At 38.4% G+C, this 18804-nt stretch overlaps 1 protein-coding gene across 11 annotated transcripts in view; it reads right to left on the reverse strand.

The window, feature by feature from the left end:
* The window catches only part of PTK2 (protein tyrosine kinase 2), a 230008-nt gene that overhangs the window by 32160 nt on the left and 179044 nt on the right, over positions 1-18804 (reverse strand). For 10 of the 11 annotated variants that reach the window (XM_074888817.1, XM_074888782.1, XM_074888773.1 and 7 more), the window contains 6 exons: positions 15335-15419; positions 11056-11156; positions 9668-9783; positions 8096-8196; positions 6815-6904; positions 5267-5471 (listed from right to left, as the gene is read on the reverse strand). In XM_074888817.1, the coding sequence (XP_074744918.1) occupies positions 5267-5471; positions 6815-6904; positions 8096-8196; positions 9668-9783; positions 11056-11156; positions 15335-15419 (698 nt within the window). Of the gene's footprint in view, positions 1-5266; positions 5472-6814; positions 6905-8095; positions 8197-9667; positions 9784-11055; positions 11157-15334; positions 15420-18804 lie in introns of those variants that run through there. The other variant, XM_074888849.1, reaches the window with a different exon arrangement.

The raw sequence follows: 18804 nt of genomic DNA on the forward strand, positions 1-18804 counted from the left end.
TAAACCTAGATCACACTTCAGATATCCTGCATGCATTTTTATGTAGCATGAGAAATTAGCCAACATGCATCCACAGCCATGACCCATGATAATGATCTTTCAAGAAATACCTCAAGATTTAAAAAAATCACAACAAAACAACCCAAAAAAATCCACCCAGACATTGCATGAATAAAATGTAGATTTTTAACAAAGCTGTTGATATAGCAGTTACTCTAATCTGAACAAAAGAATGTCTAATCTGAACAAAAGGAGTCGGCTAAGTCGGCTAAAAGCAGCTGACTAAATTTAGAAATGGTTTATTGACAATTTGGGGCCATGAGTATAATTTGTCACAGTACAGTCCCGTTTTTCCATAAAAAGGAATGAAACACCAACACCTATCTGCCTTGCTATCAAAGCCATTTTCTCTGTGGTGTCACGGTATTCAATACAATACCATTAACTTCAATCACATCACTGGAAATGACAAATTTCTACCGAAATGACTTGTTTTTCATAACACAGGCCCAAACTTTTTGCCTTACAACTCTAATTCATCCCGCCCTGCACTTTTGTCGCCCGTGTCATCAGCAGGTCCTTTCCCCAGCAACCCAGTAAGTAGCCTGGTCAAAGGCTGATCAGCTGCAGCAGAATTTGTACTTGGATGCCCTTGAGTACTGCTGACAAGAATATAAAATAGAAATGCCTCACAGAAGCATTACTCGAAAAAACAGAAGAATATAAATGACTCACAGAAACGTCTTTGTTTTTACAAAGAGAAGACCAATCCATAGACGGAGTAAAAGCGTGCCAAGAGATATTTTTGACCTTTTCTCAGTGCAGCTGCTCAAGTACTTTGAACGGTCTATTAGAATTTGCAGAAGGTCGGGAAGTCAGATCTAGACATATTTTCCCAAACTGCACATATTTTTAGCAGCAAAGAGGAGCGAGCAGAGAAGTATTTCTATTCGTATCATTTCCCTAGCAAACCTTGAGGTAGCACAGCTGAACTTAACTCATCTTCTTGGCTAGGTTAAGTCTGGTGAAAAATCTCAGCTATTAAGTGTTTGCATAATTGATAAACTTATTTAATTTACAAAGAATCTTTTTAGCGAAATTGGCCTGTGACATTGAGAAAGAAACATTTACTGGGAGCTTTGGTGTAGGATTATCTGAAATACTAAAATGTATCCTTGCATTTCAAAAGGCACAGCAATACCAGTGTCTGCTGCTATGGTGGTGTGGGAATCTACAGGAAGTGCTGACCCTGTACACACAGCTTCTTTTTTTTCTCTCTGTGGTCTCCAGCCATCAGAAATGCAAAGCTGGATGCAGATGAACATATTTTCACATACTGCCCTGAATTAAAAGCACTTTCATATGGATTATAGATTATTCCTAATGGTCACTGCCAAAGAGCGAAAAACTAATGAAGCATTTTGCAGCCTCCATCATGTATTTCAAGTACATGCTAAAATACTTGTTTTGGCAAGATGCCACAAAAGGAGAGGACTCAAACAGCCCTCACTCTTACCAGTTTTATTTATAATCAACATTTCAAGACCTACATCAAATGCACTCACAAAAAGGCTCAAGTTCAGTTCTCATCAGTTAATTATCTCACTCTTGTAATAAAAACAGTCTTTAAGAGCGTGAATCAATTTCTGTTTTTTTTCCCCCATTCTTTTTAGAGCTGTATTTAATGTGACCTGCAGCACTAGGATGCTAGTGAGGTCATCCGCTTGGTTAAAACATTTGCTTCTTCATCAGTGACCAACAGAGGGCCAGAGCGACACTTACCACAGCAACGATACAACTGCTGCTTATTCTGCTCTTTTTAGGAGAGAGGGTTAGTGATAGGTACTTTAAACAAAATTCAATGATGCAGTGAAAATGTCACGCAATTACATTAATTTGAAAGCTCAAAATTAAAATTCAGTGTAACCTCCAGTGCAAACAACCACAGTTTTAACAGAATTACCAACCAAAGGGACGTTATTCAGGGCACCACAACTTGCAAGCACAAGCCTGGGAGCTGACATAAGAAAGCCTGTGAGTATATTGGTGCTACCTTAGCAATACACACCTGCAGCATATTGAACATAGCAAAGAACAAATTACATTTAATAACACACGCATGTATGAAATAGTCTATGGTTATCATCAGTATACAAATATCGTATAGTAAGTGTATGGTTCTAGTAAGTGGCTAGGAGTCATTCTGAGGAGAAATGCTGTGAAAGTGATAATGTATGATTTGGGTACATTAAACACGAAGTGCCTCTTATATTATTTACCATGTAGTGCAAGGCTAAAAATCTCTTCCACACAAAATCAGCAAGGCAAAACATGCTTCCTGATTAAAATACCACAGATTCTAATTCTGGCTCAGTCAGTGACAGGACTGCAGGAGTAGCAGTGCAGCACCTCACTTTCCTGACTTATTCTCACTTTTACCACTCCCCAGAATTGAAGAAGGGACCTAGGATGTGAGGAGGAATTAAATTTAGAAGCCCACAATCCACCCATTTGTTTCTGTGTTTGCTGCAAAGACTCATCCCTATCCAATTTGGACAGATCAAATTCTGTAAAATACCAGGCCTTTATTACTACCCTAATAACACTATATAAATTCTACAGAAATCAGCATCTTTGTGTTGCACAAGCAGCTGCAAACAAAGTTTGTGCAAAGCAGATGTTACTACGAAATGGAAAAAGCTTCAAATAACAAAGAGAGAACACATGAAATGCTTATGCTCCCACCAGTGCTATTTCAGATGCAGAAAAGAAGTTTTTTCCCAAAGCCATGGACATTTTCTCATTAAAAGAGAGAGGAACGCTGCGGTGCTGTATCATTGGCTTCAAGCAAACAACTAGTCTGCTCTCAGCTTGAAAAGACTACCCTGGGTAGGATCCAGAACAAGCAGCAGCAACACCACACAGAAAAGGCCACCAGGGAAATGGCTTGTTTTCGCAAGTTCATGGGAATTTTGAGTTTTGAAACACAATCTTTCCTAGCTGCCTGAATTGCCTCATCATAAGGGAATTGGCAATCTTTCCAACAAGAGGCTGACTCTGTCTGTGAGCAGCGCAAAAAAGCCCTAAGGACAACTGTGCTGCCTAACTTCCAGGAGATAAATGTCACCAGTTTGGAGTGGCAGAAAACTCCCTGCTTCGGTCAGAAGAGAGCAAAAACTGGATTTTAGGGTTGCTGTGGCCCCAGGAGAGAGGTTGTCCTCTAAACAATGCTTCAATTCTCCTAGCATGACTAGGGGACCACCCCCCCACCACCCACTCCCCCCCTTCCCTTCACGCAATTTTCATCTAGAACCAGAGAATTGTTTAGGTTGGAAGGGACTCCTGGCGGTCTTGAGTCCAATCTCCTGGTAAAGCTGGACTCTGTGCACAGCAAGGTCAGGTTGCTTGGAGCCTTTTCCTGTCAAGGTCTGAAAGTCTCCCAGCATGGAAATTCCAGAGTGTTTCTGCGTGACATGTTTCAGAGCTTACCCACACACACTGGGAAACATTCTGATTTGTAACTAATGAGAATTTGCCCTCCTGCATGTTGTGAGTAGTGGTTCTTGCCCTTTGCTGTGCATTTCTGAGGAGAGCCAGGCTCTTGGGCACTGGTCTGTCCTCTTTATCTGGTGATATCGTTCCACACCTTTCACCTTTTTCCCCTCTCTTCCTCCAGACTCATGCTGTTTTAAGTGTTGCTGCCATCACTCTCTCTCTGAATACAGCCTGCATTTATTTCACCCCCCAACACAGTTACTTTTACTCAGGACTTACTCATCCCCTTCCCTTGCTGGTGAGGTACTCTCCCTGCCTGGGTTTACACACCACAGACATCTTCCTAGTCACATTTTTTCAGGGCTTCATTCTCCTTCATGCCAGTCAGCTCTAAGTTACCAGTACACTCTGACTGCCAATTAAAAAGAATCCTTTTCTTCCAGAGCCAAAAAAAAAAAGAAAAAGCAAGCGAATTGCCGATTCCCATCTATTCACAAATCACACAACTGTGTCGTATCTTTTCCTTGCAATCCCTACCCAGCCCAACCGTTCCTTCCTTTGTGGTTAACTCCACACAGTCAATAAGATGATAAGTTGTTTGTGAGAAGGGGATGATAAGTTGTTTGTGAGAAAGGCTACGCCTTCCTCTACCTATGTAAATTATTAGCCTACACAGAAGCTCCCATAGTAACAGACGGTGGAATCATATGAAATATTAAGAAACAGGAAAAAACTTAAAGGTAGCTATGTTATCCATAAAGCAACTCTGAAAGAGCATCATAATTATATTAAAATTGCTCCTTATTTTAACCACCTATGTTGTGTTGTACCATGAACAACCAGTGACAGCACAAATTGATATTATGAAAATGATAAAAAGCACAACTTTGAAACAAGATATAAAACTGAAGAACTTGGCAAAGAATTACAACAAATCCAAGAACGAATTTACAGCGTACAATACCTACATATTGTTTGAAGCTTATATTGACAGGCAAAATAGATACTCAGCACTCATAAAATCCCAAAGGTGGTCACAAATATCAAATGTGTCTGCACAGTATCTCAGTGATGTTTCAAAGTGTAAATATCACTCCCATTTTGTGGCTGGTGAAATGGAGATACAGACACTGGAATAAATTATTGCAGAATAAACTAGGGTGTAAATTTAGACTGGTCTCAGAATTGTGTGCTCACATTTGTTCCAAGATAAACATAAGGTAGTCTATATCCTGGTTTATAGAGGGCAAAAAAAATTCTAGTTAATGATGATGCATTTGTTGCAGGCTCCGCAATTGCGCAGACACAGCTGCCATAGGGCAGCTAGAGTGCTACATATGTTAGGAAAATAACTTTCAACAGCACTCACTTGATGGTTCATTTATTTAAGAAAGGCTACATTTCTACCCCAAAACTGTCCACTGCGTGTTTGACTAGGTAATCACTCTCAATGCTTTCTAAGCCCCTCCCCAAGGATTGTAGCATACAGAGCTAAAAGTATAAACAAATTGCTACTAAAATCTGGAGTTTTTCTTGGGAGAGAAAGTAGGTGATTCATATTTCCAGTTATTTGAGTTTATTGCATGGTCTAATTTTCTCCTACAGATAAGGTCCAGATTTCTAAAAGAGTAGCAACAATCTGGCCTTCTGAAGATAAAGCTTAATACACTATGTCTTGCATTTTCCACAGAAAGAAAATACTGTAACAAGAGATACGGTGAAAAGAAATATTTCTGAACAAGGAAATGACCTTTCAGAAGTATAACCCTACCTGAGTTGTGCTTTAAGTTCAGTAAACCTGGGTCGTCTACTAGGGTCGTATGCCCAGCACTTGGTCATAAGGCTGTAGAGGGTAGGAGGGCAGTTTGGAGGCATTGGGAGCCGCTCACCGTTCTCAATTCGCCCAATCACATCATTGTTCTTCACTCCCTGGAAGGGCTTTACCCCATGCATTAGGATCTCCCACATACACACACCTGAGAAACACACACAAGAAGATTTTCCTCAATGTGAGCAAACAACAAAACCTGTTAAAACAATGAGACAAAGCCCAATTTTGTACAGCCAAACAACGCAATTTCTTCTGAAACATACAGCTAGAGAATCAGTTTTGACTTACCAGCTGGCAGCAGAGAGGAGTGATGTGCAGTAGGATTACACATGCGGTATCACCCTGAACTATTTATGAGGAAGCATGACCCGCAGCTGGCTCACGGCAGCCTGGCCTCACGTTTAACTACCTTTTACCTATTGTAAATCAGAATGATTGCTCATATTCAAATCTACTTTTTTTATGAGGTAGAATGAGCTGTTTGCTTTTCCCTTTGACTAGTTCCAACTGGCTTGTGTGGACACGTAGAGCGTATTTTCACTTTGAGGGTGTTTTAACGCTGGCATTGATCCAAATTTTTTGTGCTGAAACTATGTAATAAAACAGTTTCTGTTGAAACTATGTTAAAAGCATAAAGGGAAAAATGGTCTGTCAGTTTAGGACTGGCCAGAATGTTCCACAGACTTCACTTTTCTAACCCTGTAATAGAGTTTTCTTCAAACTATTATAAACCTGCTAAAATTCACATACCCTTCACTTAAAAACATTCACATTTTATTTTGTAAAGAAGGTGAACTCTTACTTGACTGTCCTGCTCTTATTTCAAGTCTCATCATCTTTATTCCTTTACACAGCCTATCTTTGTTCTGTCTGTCTAGACCACCAGTCTGGGCCAGTTTGAGCACAGGTGATCAGATTCATACGAAAATGTGCATATTTAGGAAAAAAGATCAAGGCTTCAGGGTATTCCTATTTTTCCTTATTTTTAATCAGCTTCTGGTCATATTTTGTAAGCTAGCAGGAGCTATGAAAGACAAATTAAGTGGGAATCTAGCATTAAAAATCTGGAGAAAGGACATCACGTAGGCTGATCTATGCATTAAGCAAGGAAGCAGACATCATCACCACAAAAGTGAAAATATAAAACAGAAACAGCAAATAACAATGGTATAACAGAAAGAAATCAGAGAGGAAAACAACAGTAAAAAAAAATCATCTCCATTACGACTATGACCTAATTTCCTTGTACCTTCATTTCTGTCAGCTTCTTATTAGAGGCAAAAAGGCACATGAAACTTTCGGCTTACTGAGTAGAAAAAGGGAAGAAAAATACAGATGGAAAATGTGCTGTAAGAAACCGGCTTTTCAGAAAGTACAGTAAAACCAGTGCCAAATATCTGGAAATTATTCATTTACAGCAGTTAAAATGAAACGTCGAACTTCTCCAACAGGCCACTTAAGAAACCCCACCATTTGGTGTTGACTTACCAAACATCCACACATCGCTAGCTGAGGTAAACCGTCGGAAGTTGATTGACTCTGGAGCCATCCATTTGATAGGTAATTTTCCTTTGGAAGCTACAGGGAAGGCAAGACAAGGCAGGCTTTCATTCTACTACTGAGCTCCACTTCAACTATCAAAGTTTGTACACGAGATTTCTGCACTGTCTGACCAGTTCTGCTGGTAGTCCTCTATCTAAAGAGAAGAGCAGCACTTTGCCTAAATATTCAGACTGATGGAGTTCCTTCAAGTTTTAAGTTAATTCTTATTTCAAGATGCAACTCTTGCAGTTAAGAAGGTACTGGCACCAAATGTGAAACTGTCACAAAATCTCAGCAAGGGAGTAAGTGTTTTTAAATGATTAATTAAAAAAGGGTAGGTTGTTTGGCCTTACATAAAACAGAAAGAAGAACAAACAAAAACCAAATTAATCCCCAACCTCCCAATAAAGTCCCCACAACGAATCCCCAAAGCACAAGAAACGATGTCGGAAGTATTCCCCCTCTCCTCTCAGCAATTAGAACAACAATATGCAGCTCACAGTGATAAGAGACAAATGAAGCAGGGAAACATAACGGAGTGTAAGGGACTGGTAAAGGATATTTTAAAATATATGACTGAAACCAGAAATATATTGAAATTAGATTTATGAATACATGGTTTCATAATATGCACCAGATTTGAAATGCTACTCTTCGGTACCCTACAGGCAATGGCTGTTTTCCTGCTGTATTTCCCCATCAGGCACCGCAGGACTTCTCACAGATGCTGGAGCCACTTAAGATCAGTATTCCATCCAAAATGGGGGAGAAGCTAGGCTTCAAAGACTTTTTTGTACCGAATCTCCCTAGTCCAGTGGCATCTGAAGGATGCAGCACACAATGACAGCACAAACTCAAAATTTATCTGTAGGTAACCTTGAACTCACTGTAGGCTACCTATATTATGCCATGAATTTTATCTCAAACAGGCTTCAAATGTGGATAGTCTTCTAAAAATTGTAATGAAAGCACTATAAGCCTGGCCTAAAAAGTGGAATTTTACCTACACTATTTTCTACTTTTTGCAACTTCAATCAGACCTTGTGATTCTTCTTTTTAAGCATGTAGGTATTTACTGCCATCTATGAAACTGCTGAATAGCTTGCCTTTTTATACAACAGCTAGACCAAGAAAATCTGATTCATTCCTTTTGACAACAAACTCATATTGTGAGAAGCAACTGTGTTCTAACTGGCCTGCAAAAAAGGATCCAGAGTGTCATCTTACCTTTATAGTAAGTACTGTCTTCCATGTATCGGGATAAACCAAAGTCACCTAATTTCACACAGTCAGTGGCAGATACCAGCACATTTCTAGCAGCAATATCCCTGCCAAACAGACAAAACATTATTTTAGTCATCTAAAAACGTAAAGTGATGAAAAATAATTTGAAAAAAATTATTAAAATCCGGAAGTATCAGACTCTTTTGAGAGGACTGAATTATTTCTCTACTCGTGGTGTGGGTGTGCATGTACAGAAAACGACGACTACATATTTGTTTATCGATTCTCAGAGCTTGCAAAAATGATGCAGCACATTTGATCCTTACAAGAAATAGTTGTTGTCTGAAAGTATAACTGTCAATGCCAACATCAGAGGAAAAAGTTTTACTCTTCATCTATTTAAATATCGCAGGAGAACAATTTTTGGCAATTAGAATTGATGGAAAGAAGAAAATCTGCCTCCTAACCCTGCAAAAGTAAGGAACTGGTTTAAGATCTCAGTTCTGTAAGAGGCTTCCTAATAAGGAGCTCAGTTTTTAGTGATGTCACAGGGATTATGAAAAGACTTGAGCATTTTTCTCTTGCAGTTTCCCAGGTGAGACAACCCACCTTATCTGGCTGTTGATTCTGGCTTGACTCAGCAAACTGAGCACTGCTAATTTCTGCCATTTCAGTAAGGTATGAGTAAGTCGTGTTTTGAAATTTCATTGCTAGAGTTAAAATAAACATCTACTTAGCCAAAATTCAAGTATCTGTAACAAACGTAAGAGTGTTATTTACAGTGGTTTTATATACATATCTATGTATATATACATACCTAGTACTTACATCTGTATGTGTTTGTATCTACAATATATACAACACACATAATCTGAACGTATTTAAACACAGATGAAATGGTACATGATAATTGGAGTGCTGTGAACTTTTAATTGCATAAAATAAGAGGCTAAAGCCAGCCTCTTCTCCTTAGAAAGCCCATGTTCAAATTCAAGGGAATAAAATTAAAAATACACCTAGAAGGAAATTTAGGTTCATTTTCTGGTTAAGCAAGCACTTGTATTTTATAAATATTTTGTCTTCTCTGTTCTTTACTTAAGAAGCCGGCTGCCCCTTGTTTTGCTTTTCTATATTTGGAAGATTACAGTTGACTCGCAGCTTTAAAAAATATTGTAACCACAAAGCAACAACTCAGCCGAAATCTTTTCTGTTTAAAATCTGGCACCACCTCCAAGTCAATCCAGGAGTGGGCCAGCAGGTGTCACTCTTGAAAAGAGTAATTTTGGTGTCAGCATCTGAAGAAATGACACACTAGTATGGAGACTGACATAAAACAGGTAAGTGGATTTTAGGAGTTTCAAAGTCTTGCTGCTACACATTCATCATACGTCAAGGAAAAGAAACGCAACAGGAAGGCTTCAAAGATCTAGCTATGTGTTGGAAGCATTTGTCTTCACTTGAACAAATGATCCAATAGCCAGAATACTGCCAGTCAAAAATCCAGTAATCCAGGACACCTCATATTCCCTAAAATTCCACGTAGCTACATATAAAAATACACATATAAAATCTTACCTATGTACAAATCTTTTGCTCTCTAAGTAGGCAAGCGCTGTGCTAAGCTGGTAAGCGTAGAGTATCAGAGAGGCAAGATCCAAGCTGTATTTTCTTACTTGCAAAAATGATCTCAACTTTTTGCACAAAGAAGGAAAAAAAGGAAAGAAGTTAGGACAAAAAAACCCCCAAAAACGTGAACAAGGCACATCTCAAATTGCAAAGTTAACACAAGTATCAATAGGCACGCCTTCCCTTAAGACTGGATGAGAAAAGAAAATCACTTGCTGTGAAGAAATCTGACTCTGGGTTGAATTCATGCTGGTTTTTCTACATGAAAACTGTTAGCCAAACAAAAAAAAATAATTTGTGCAATGCTTTCAGGCTCCTTTTGAAGACTAAGAGCATATGCTGCTGCTGTTCCAGAGTAAAGCACTCCTGGACTTTTTTATGCGTTCTTCCCTTGACAACTGTGCATGTTTTTGAACAAACAGCATGTAGCCAGTCTGAACACCGATTAGATCAGTATTGTTTTGGAAGCATTAATTCTAATCTACAACTGGATTTAGCTCATGGTAGCCAGTATCAATGCAGAATTTTTATAAGCTATATGCCCAGTATAAGGCAGTTAGGACCTAATGGAAGGCGGCACTAGAGTCTCCTTATACATTAAAACAAGGGCTTGAAAAGTGATTTGGGCACTGCAAAGGAAATCTGTAATTCTTTGATAGAAAATTACTTCTCTACTACTGGTTTTTCTGCCCTAATTTTTTTTTTTCTTGGACAACATATGGCAGTTTGATAATTACAATTACTATCTTACATTGCAGTATGAAGGATCACTTCAGCTCACTTTTTCAGAAACACATGGCTCAAAGGAAACAAGTCAATTATTAGAAGTGAGATCTAGTTTTGTTTAAACCATTCATCCAAAAGACATAATAGTGAGGAAAGTCATCTTATCTAGGGTCTCTGCTGCAGAGCCTATACAGAAAAAAACCCAGAAGAAATTCAGTGTTCCAAGAGAAAACGCACTATTACTCAGGAAGAATAAAAGGTGTACCACATAATTTCACTTCTAGAAGATATGTTTGCTAATGCAGTTTAAATGATACCGCATTATCATCATCTTGACACAGGTCATGCTCTCAGTCTGGAACAGCAATTGAATTCTCTGAAAACTATGACTAAATCACTTTGGTATGAGCTGATGCAGTTCCCTCAGTGGAAGAGTTAGATCAAATTCTGTCACTCCTGTTTCTGAGTCTGTAATTCTACAAACAAGTGTGACATCGTGTTTGAGGAGGGTGCCTTTGCATTAGTACCGATAAGTGATTTTTCCAGTCTTTTGTAAAGGTGTCTGTAAGCTGAAAGAGAGATGACCACAGTTGCATGAGGATTTTTCATACCTCTCCAAGTGTACAGAGCTCCATGATTATCCAAACTGGGTTTTCTGTAATAACTCCAATAAGCTTCACGATGTGAGGATGATCAAACTGACGCATTGTTACTAAAAGGAAAAGAAGTAAGTTGGTGTGTTACATAAAATCTTTTTTTTTTTAAATAAAAATAAAAAAGTCAGTTAAGAAGCATTTAGTCTACGACCAGAAAATATCACAGTTCTGCAGGACTTGAAACAACTGCTTGCAAGCAATAATGTCTGGTCATTTAAAATTCTGTGGGCAGTATGAAACACCACTTGCTTCAGTAAACTGCTGGGGAAGGTGCAAGTCAGGTCAGGTTGTCTGGCTCTTCTGCCCTGGTTGAGCACAATATAAGTTAACATAACAACCTATCAATCCAGCGCATGACCAATTAACCCGTGCCTTTCTATTGGATAGAGGAGGAAGGGGAAAAGAGTATCTATAATTCAATGTCTGGAAAAAATGTATCAATTTACAACACAGACTAAAATCTCATTTAATCATTACATTCACATCTCATTTTATTTTCCATGGGCTTAATTAGCTTTTCAGTCTCAGCAGTGCAGTCACAGTATATTTTATGCAATAAGACACAGAAATCATAGAATGGTTTGCATTGGAAGGGACCTTAAAGATCACCTATTCCCAACCCCCCTGCCATGGGCAGGGACACCTTCCACTAGCCCAGGTTGCCCAAAGCCCCGTCCAACCCGGCCTTGAACCCTTCCAGGGAGGGTTCTCCATGGGCAACCTGATCTCTGGGCTTCTCTGGTCAACCTGTGCCAGTGCCTCACCACCCTCACAGGGAAGAATTTCTTCCTTATAGCTAATCTAAATCTACCCTCTTTCAGTTTAAAGCCATTACCCCTCATCCTATGACTACACTCCCACATAAAGAGTCTCTCTCTTCTTTCTTATAAGCCCCCTTTAAGTACTGGAAGGCCGCTATAAGGTCTCCCCCAGAGCCTTCTCTTCTCCCCAACTCTCTCAGCCTGTCCTCACAGGGGAGGTGCTCCAGCCCCCTGATCATGGCCTCCTCTGGACCTGCTCGAGCAGGTCTATGTCATGCAACTTGGATTCTGGGTAGTTCTTTCAGTTCCTGGGAGATCAGTCTGGGTGTAGGTGTCCACACAGAAGGAAGGTTTTATCACTTCCACCTGGCTTTCAGTCACGGCTTTGCAGCGGCAGTGGGTGAGAACCATTTTGTTTCAACAGGAAGCTATGTCCATCTGACTCCCAGAAGGAAATAGCCCAGTTTTCCAGAGACCACCACCCCTGAGTGCACGGCCACACAACCTGTTACACCACGCCCTGTTTGCCTGTCGTGTTCATAGCACTCCAGGTCACTAGTGCTCCCCAGAGTCTGCCTTTTACAGCTGCAGGGGTTGGCCATGGTTACTCCTGGCCTTCTCAAGCCTCATCAGCCACTCTTGTGTCAGCTGCCAGCTCCTGGTGGCCCTTTGTCTCCCTGGTGTTGCCCAGGTTCAGGTAACCCCTCCATCCATCATGCAGAGAGTACCAGCACCGAAGCTCATCACCTCAATGAGTGATGGCTACACCACAGTTCAATCTCCCGCCATTGCTGCCAGCCCTGCCCAGGTCCCCTCAGCTGCTGGTTCCTGGTGGGTCTCTCCGCTCCCCTCAGGTTCCCCCGGCTCAGGAAACTCCCCTGTGCACCGCGGCCCATCGTGCCGGCACCAGAGCTGCTCGCCTCGGTGGCTGACTCGGTGCTTATTTATGTTTTGGGGAGATGTATTTGGTAGGTTAAATGAAACATCAGTCCTCTGATTAAGTTCTTCTCTTCCAACTTATGCATGACAAACATTCTTAACTTAATCTTGAAGTAGGGTCTTTTGTACATTTGTAAAATGTAAAAAATGTAAAATGACAGTTTGTAGTGTCAACAAAAATACATGGCAATTACCAAACTGGGAAGTCTACTTCAGTTAGCCCAAAACAAGAATAAAAATGCGATCTTTTGGCTTTTAATTAATCACAAGCTAAAGCCAGCAGGTGTTTTTGGATTCCTACTCTGATGAGCTCTAAATTCTACTTCTGTACACTGGTACACAGCAACTATAAAACCACATCTTGCAATGCCACAAATTCCAAGAAAAATCCTTGGACAATGCTGTTTAGAAGACCTAATGTTGTAACAGTTTAATAACATATTCTCCTGCAAAGAAACTTATATGGGCAAACTTAAGATAACATATTCTTTAAAATATTAATATCTTATGAATAATACAGAAAAAAAAAATCAATAAAACAAATAACCCTATATCAATGACATAGCCTAACACATTAATAAAAAAGAAGAAACAATGTGGTGAAATGTCAAACGGGCAATAACAACTGCTAAAATACTACACAGAATTGAAGCTAGCTTCCTAATCATTCAAATCCCCTCTTCCCTTTCAAAGTAAATGGAATTTTAAAGTATGAAAGTATGCACTGCTAAACTAGTTTGTCTGAACCCAGTGTTAGTATTAGAATCTCAGTAAATAAAGTGTATATTCCAAACAAGCCCCAATTATTCAGCTTTAGGGTTCTCTTGTGCTAATCTAACCTAATGCAATTTACAATGTTTTATAACATGGGAAATGCTGCTTCATTGATGTAAAAATGAAGCAGGAATACAGTTTTAATTATCAAAGCAATGGAAAAGCAAATAACACATGTAGTTTTATATCATATTGTCTTACCAGTTTTAAAAATAAAATACTCCATTGTTGGAAAGTACTTCCCAGAAATCAAATCAATCAATGTTAGCTAACAAACTCACAAATTCAGAAAAGTAGGAGAGTTATTGTATCATTTTGTCATCCAGTTTCTAGAGGCAAGAGAAATGAACTCCTTGCAGAAAGGAGCAATCTACCAAACAGGAAGTGGAACATCACTACAAACCTCCCCAAAACAGGTGGTTTGTATTTTAGCATATACAAATGCATTAACAGTAACACACTGCTCTGCAAAAGCAGACAGGAATGAAGAGACAGGTGCTGCTCATAAAAACATTTTCTTTCATCTACTATTTATTGTGAAGTGTTCCTCCTTGCAAGAATCAAAACTACTTCAACATCAAAAACTCCACCACAAGCAAACAACTAAAACGCAAAAATATTTTAATATTCCTAATATTAAAATATTAGGAAACAGATGTCTTAATTCAGTGAAATATCCAACTCTGCCTCTCCAGATACTGGATTTGGGCCTTTTGAAGTGTGCTCTTGAAAACTAGGAGGCAGTATCTTCTGAGAGAGTTTGCAATCTGAACACGAGCAAGGGAAAGGTAACAGATGGGAATTAGAATAAAAAAAAAAGAAAGAAGAAATGGCAAAACTATTAAATCAAAATTGAAAAGCACTATTTATCTGTCTACTACGTTGGCATTTCCTAATCTGTCAAGCTCAAAGTAGAATAAAGAACATTCAATGAGCAATTATTTTCTACATTGTTAAGAGACAGCAGCCTACCTTTGACTGTTAAGTTATTACTATAAGCAATGGTATTTACTTTTACAACAGCTAGAAATATAATGGAAAAAATTATAGTAATTTAAGAAAAATCTGACATCCAGAAATAAGAAGGCATTAGCTATGAACACAGATTTTCAGAACAATTGGAAAAAAAATCCTCGAACAAAGGAATAGTGAATAAAAGTATACTGTAACATCTGGCCATAACCAAATAATTTATTGATACAATACCTTTATGAGATTTATAGATATACAATAGCAGAGGATAATACGCAAAAAATGAAGGCCTAAGTCTCACATCTTCATTTACTTACAAAACCAAACAGCACAGAAATCAGTAACTACAATATTTTTATAGAAGTTTTCTGTTAGTATTCATGCCAACAAGAAGTCTTCCTCTATGTGTGAAATGTACCATTTGGGGAATGCAATACTTCTGGGCAATTATTTAGAAAATTGGTTTATTCTATGATAATTTTTAGTTCTGAATTTTCAAAACAGATCTCCGTTAGACCTAACATTTTTAGCAACTTTGTTAACAAAGAGAACCATCTGACCTAAAGTAATACACTGAAACAAGTGCTATGTTTTTTAAATTCCTTAGGAGGACGAAAGAAACAGAGGATCAGATCTCTACTATTCTAAAACTGGTTCTGAAGCCTTTCAGGAGCCAGACATCACTGAAAAGATTCACATTAGTATCAGAAGTTTCTGGCACAGATGGCTGCAGTCTTTGCAAGGACCAGTTACAGAAGCTACCCCAAAAGAAGTATCTTAATACTCACAGGCTTCTTGTAAGAATTTTTCTCTAACGCTGTCTGAGGTGCAGTTTTTACATGTTTTGATTGCAACAGCCATAGCTGGATTTTCCTGAAAGACATTATTGAGAAATAACTGAAATACAGCCCACCAAAAGCCAAGTCCTTTAAAATTCTAGCAAAACTGCTTTAGAGAAAATGATTTACTAAAATATCTTTAGTTAATAAATTAAATTTTGAAAGCTTCAATGTTAAAGTATTATTATAATCAAGACACCTAGTATGCAACATTGACATCTAATGTGCCTAGGAAATATTTAAAGTTTTAAACTATGTTAAATCATACAAAAATTATGACAGAAGATAGTAAGTTTAACTGAATAGTACTGTAAATTTTTTGCATTATTGAAGATATTCTTGACAAAAGCAAACAGGTAGATATATGCCTAACAACTACACTTAGCTTATGCAAGCAAGCAACCTGGAAAGCCAAATAAAGGACTTTTTGTGGCTCTTGCAGAGCAAAGACTGGCTATAATTTTGAACTCAAACTACAAAGGCAAGTAAAACAAGGATTTTACATATTAGCTTCATGATCAGTTATATCAAGGGCTTAAAACCAAGTTAAACAGAACACATGTATTCAAAATCAGAAACAGATTTTACCATCTGACTGCTTATCCTCTGAATACTGAAAAATTAGAAGCACTGAGACAGCCCAAAGGAAGCCTCTAAGCTCAGGTGGCATCTTTCATCTTCTCTTGCTTTTGTGTGTTTTTCAAATACCCTTTTTCCATAAGTTACAGAGCTCACAGAATCTGCAAGTGTTTTTCTCCTGAGAAGAAGCTTTAGGTCTTCAAACTTCACTAATATTCAAAACGCCACGACTTACTTAGAAAATGGTATTTTATGACATAGTGTATCCCCACAGTAACGTGAGGGGCTCAGATGACATCACTCATTGTTGAAAGCAGCTGAAGTGGTTTAAAATTAAGCTTCTACATTAGGTATAGGTCTGCTCAAGGACTAGGATGCTTTCCTTCCAACTGGGAAATTGGGAATTCTGTATTGCTTAATGGGAAGATTATTAATCAACCTTTCCCCAAAAGGCTACAGGATTGATACATGTCATCACCTAGTTTTGAAGGCCAGTGAGAGCTGAAGATTCAGAGAATTATGTGCTATGTGTGCTCATGCTTGCTTTATTTTAAATCTATTTTTATAGACAAACATTACCAGAATTAGAATAATATGTGTATTTTGCAGGCTTATTGTACGTTACTCACAACACAGCTCTTCACGTTGATTTTGCAGGAAAATATTGATTAAAACCTTTTCTCATGTATAAACATGCCCATAAACTGACTGAAAAACTGGTGGTAAATTAAGATGACTTTATTCCCTTCTGAAATCAGGATTCAGTAATCAACACCGGATGAGACCGCTGGAGGCCTGCCAGACCAATCCCTCTCCTGGTGTTACAGATAAAGTTTTTGAAACATCTCATAACCAAGATTAGCATCAAAAGGAAGAGTTTCAGTGTCTGCAACCAGCAAAGACTCCAGACATTTTGCAAAATTAATATAGGAAAAGGCTTCGTATCAGGGTTTTGCTGATCTTTTGTTTTCAGATAAGGAGACAAAAGAGTGAGGATATATCAGACTGGCAACAGTTTGTGTACTGAGCAGCAAACACTATTTTAAATGACACTTCTGGATTAATCCCGCAGGTAATCAGCCTTTAAAGACAGTCTTATCTGAATTGCTTACATCTGAGCAACCACATCCTATGTGTATAAATACATTTTCCAGTCAGTATCCTATCAATACAGGCTGGTTGTGATATTTCAGGAATACCTAGTAGTAAGCAGCATTTGAGAAGATGCTGCACAGTCACTAGAATAAGAACTTTGCAAGTGCAATGGACAGGGATAAGTGAGATTTTTTTCAGATTCAAATATGAGACAGCAGAACAAGAAGCCAGAGATCACCCCTGTATTTTTGCATGTGAGCTGAATATATAAAGGGATGGAAACACCACCGTGTTATTGTAACTAATCTTTTCTCTGTTGTAAGATTTCTTCCAAAACTGTAAGTTACACTCTGCGACTAGTACATTAAAATTTATTAATAACTTTGTTTTCCCTTCACATATTCAAGTATCTTAAACATAGTAAATTTTTTATTAATAAAGCTGATCAGCAGGTTGCCATTTAAAAAACTCATACTAGACACAAGATGACTGAATAAAGTCTGTTTTCCAATTCAAGAAAAAGGAGAGAGACAGCATTTTCAAAACAATAGTCCCTAAGAAAAGGAGTCTTTAATTGGTTTTACAGAGCATTAGATTTATCCACTGTGCCCCAAGTTCAGTGAAACTTTACTCCTCAATTACTCCTGTTAACTTGGACAGGATGAAAGGAAAAATAAGAATCTCCCTTAATGCAAAGTATATCAGATCTGCTTTTCTAAATGAAGGTATTAGAACAGACTTCAAACTCGTCTGAAATGGATAACATGTATCCTTATTTACTTAAATACTGCATTAAAGATTTATTTATTTAACCCACCGAGTCCAGGACGCTAACCAGCAGTTTCTGGGAAATGTTGTTTCTGAAGTTAGAACTAGATTGTTGACCACATGAAATATTAAGTCATCTATCGAAAATCCAGACAATTTCTTCAAATGAGAAATAAATCTTCACTTTACACTTGCAGAATTAGTTTGTTATAAGCCTGAAATCGGTTGAAATTAAACCATTTTCCAGCTTTCTCTTGCTTTTTTCCACAAACTTAATTTTTTATCCATTTAAATTGCAATCTTAATCTTTGTGGCTGCAGTCTAGAAAAACACGTAAGCACCAGCCTAAATTACACAAGTCCTGCCAACGTCACTGGTTTCATCGAGGTGACCCTTGTGCATTGGGGTTTTGCTGGATCGGTGTCCAAGTATTTTGAATCTTTTCTTTCAGGTAAAAGTAGTAACTTTATTAACGTACAAGCTTCTTTGTGAGAGATACAGTGAGATGGTCACTGGAGAAACACACATTTGTTTAATGTTATTGTCCTTCTGTTGCAGGCTACTGCCCTTCCAGCATAGCAGATTAAAATTGCTTCTCAGTATTTCAGCACATAAATTAGATTACTTTACCCTGACACAGTTGGCAGCTTCTGCACTGAATGCTGAACCTAAACTCAAGTCAGGCTGGACACCCACAAATACAGTTTTAAACTTTGGAAAAGGTTCTAAAGCACCAAATTCTCAATAGGGGAGTATGGCCAAAGGGGCGTGTGCTTACCATGCTTAGACACACTCAAAATGAAGAAGAGAGTGTATGGTTGGGGTTAAAAGCAATGACTTCTAATTCTAACTCAGCCAGTGGCTTTGGTACAGTCCTGAGTAATTTACTTGGCTCTTTTGATTCCTTTCCTCATCTATAAAAAATGGGATAAAGGAGCAGAGAAACTACTCTGGAGCTAGTTTTCTACTTATCTGAA

The sequence above is a fragment of the Strix uralensis genome, chromosome 1, assembly GCF_047716275.1.
Source record: "Strix uralensis isolate ZFMK-TIS-50842 chromosome 1, bStrUra1, whole genome shotgun sequence".
NCBI classification, from domain to species: Eukaryota; Metazoa; Chordata; class Aves; order Strigiformes; family Strigidae; genus Strix; species Strix uralensis.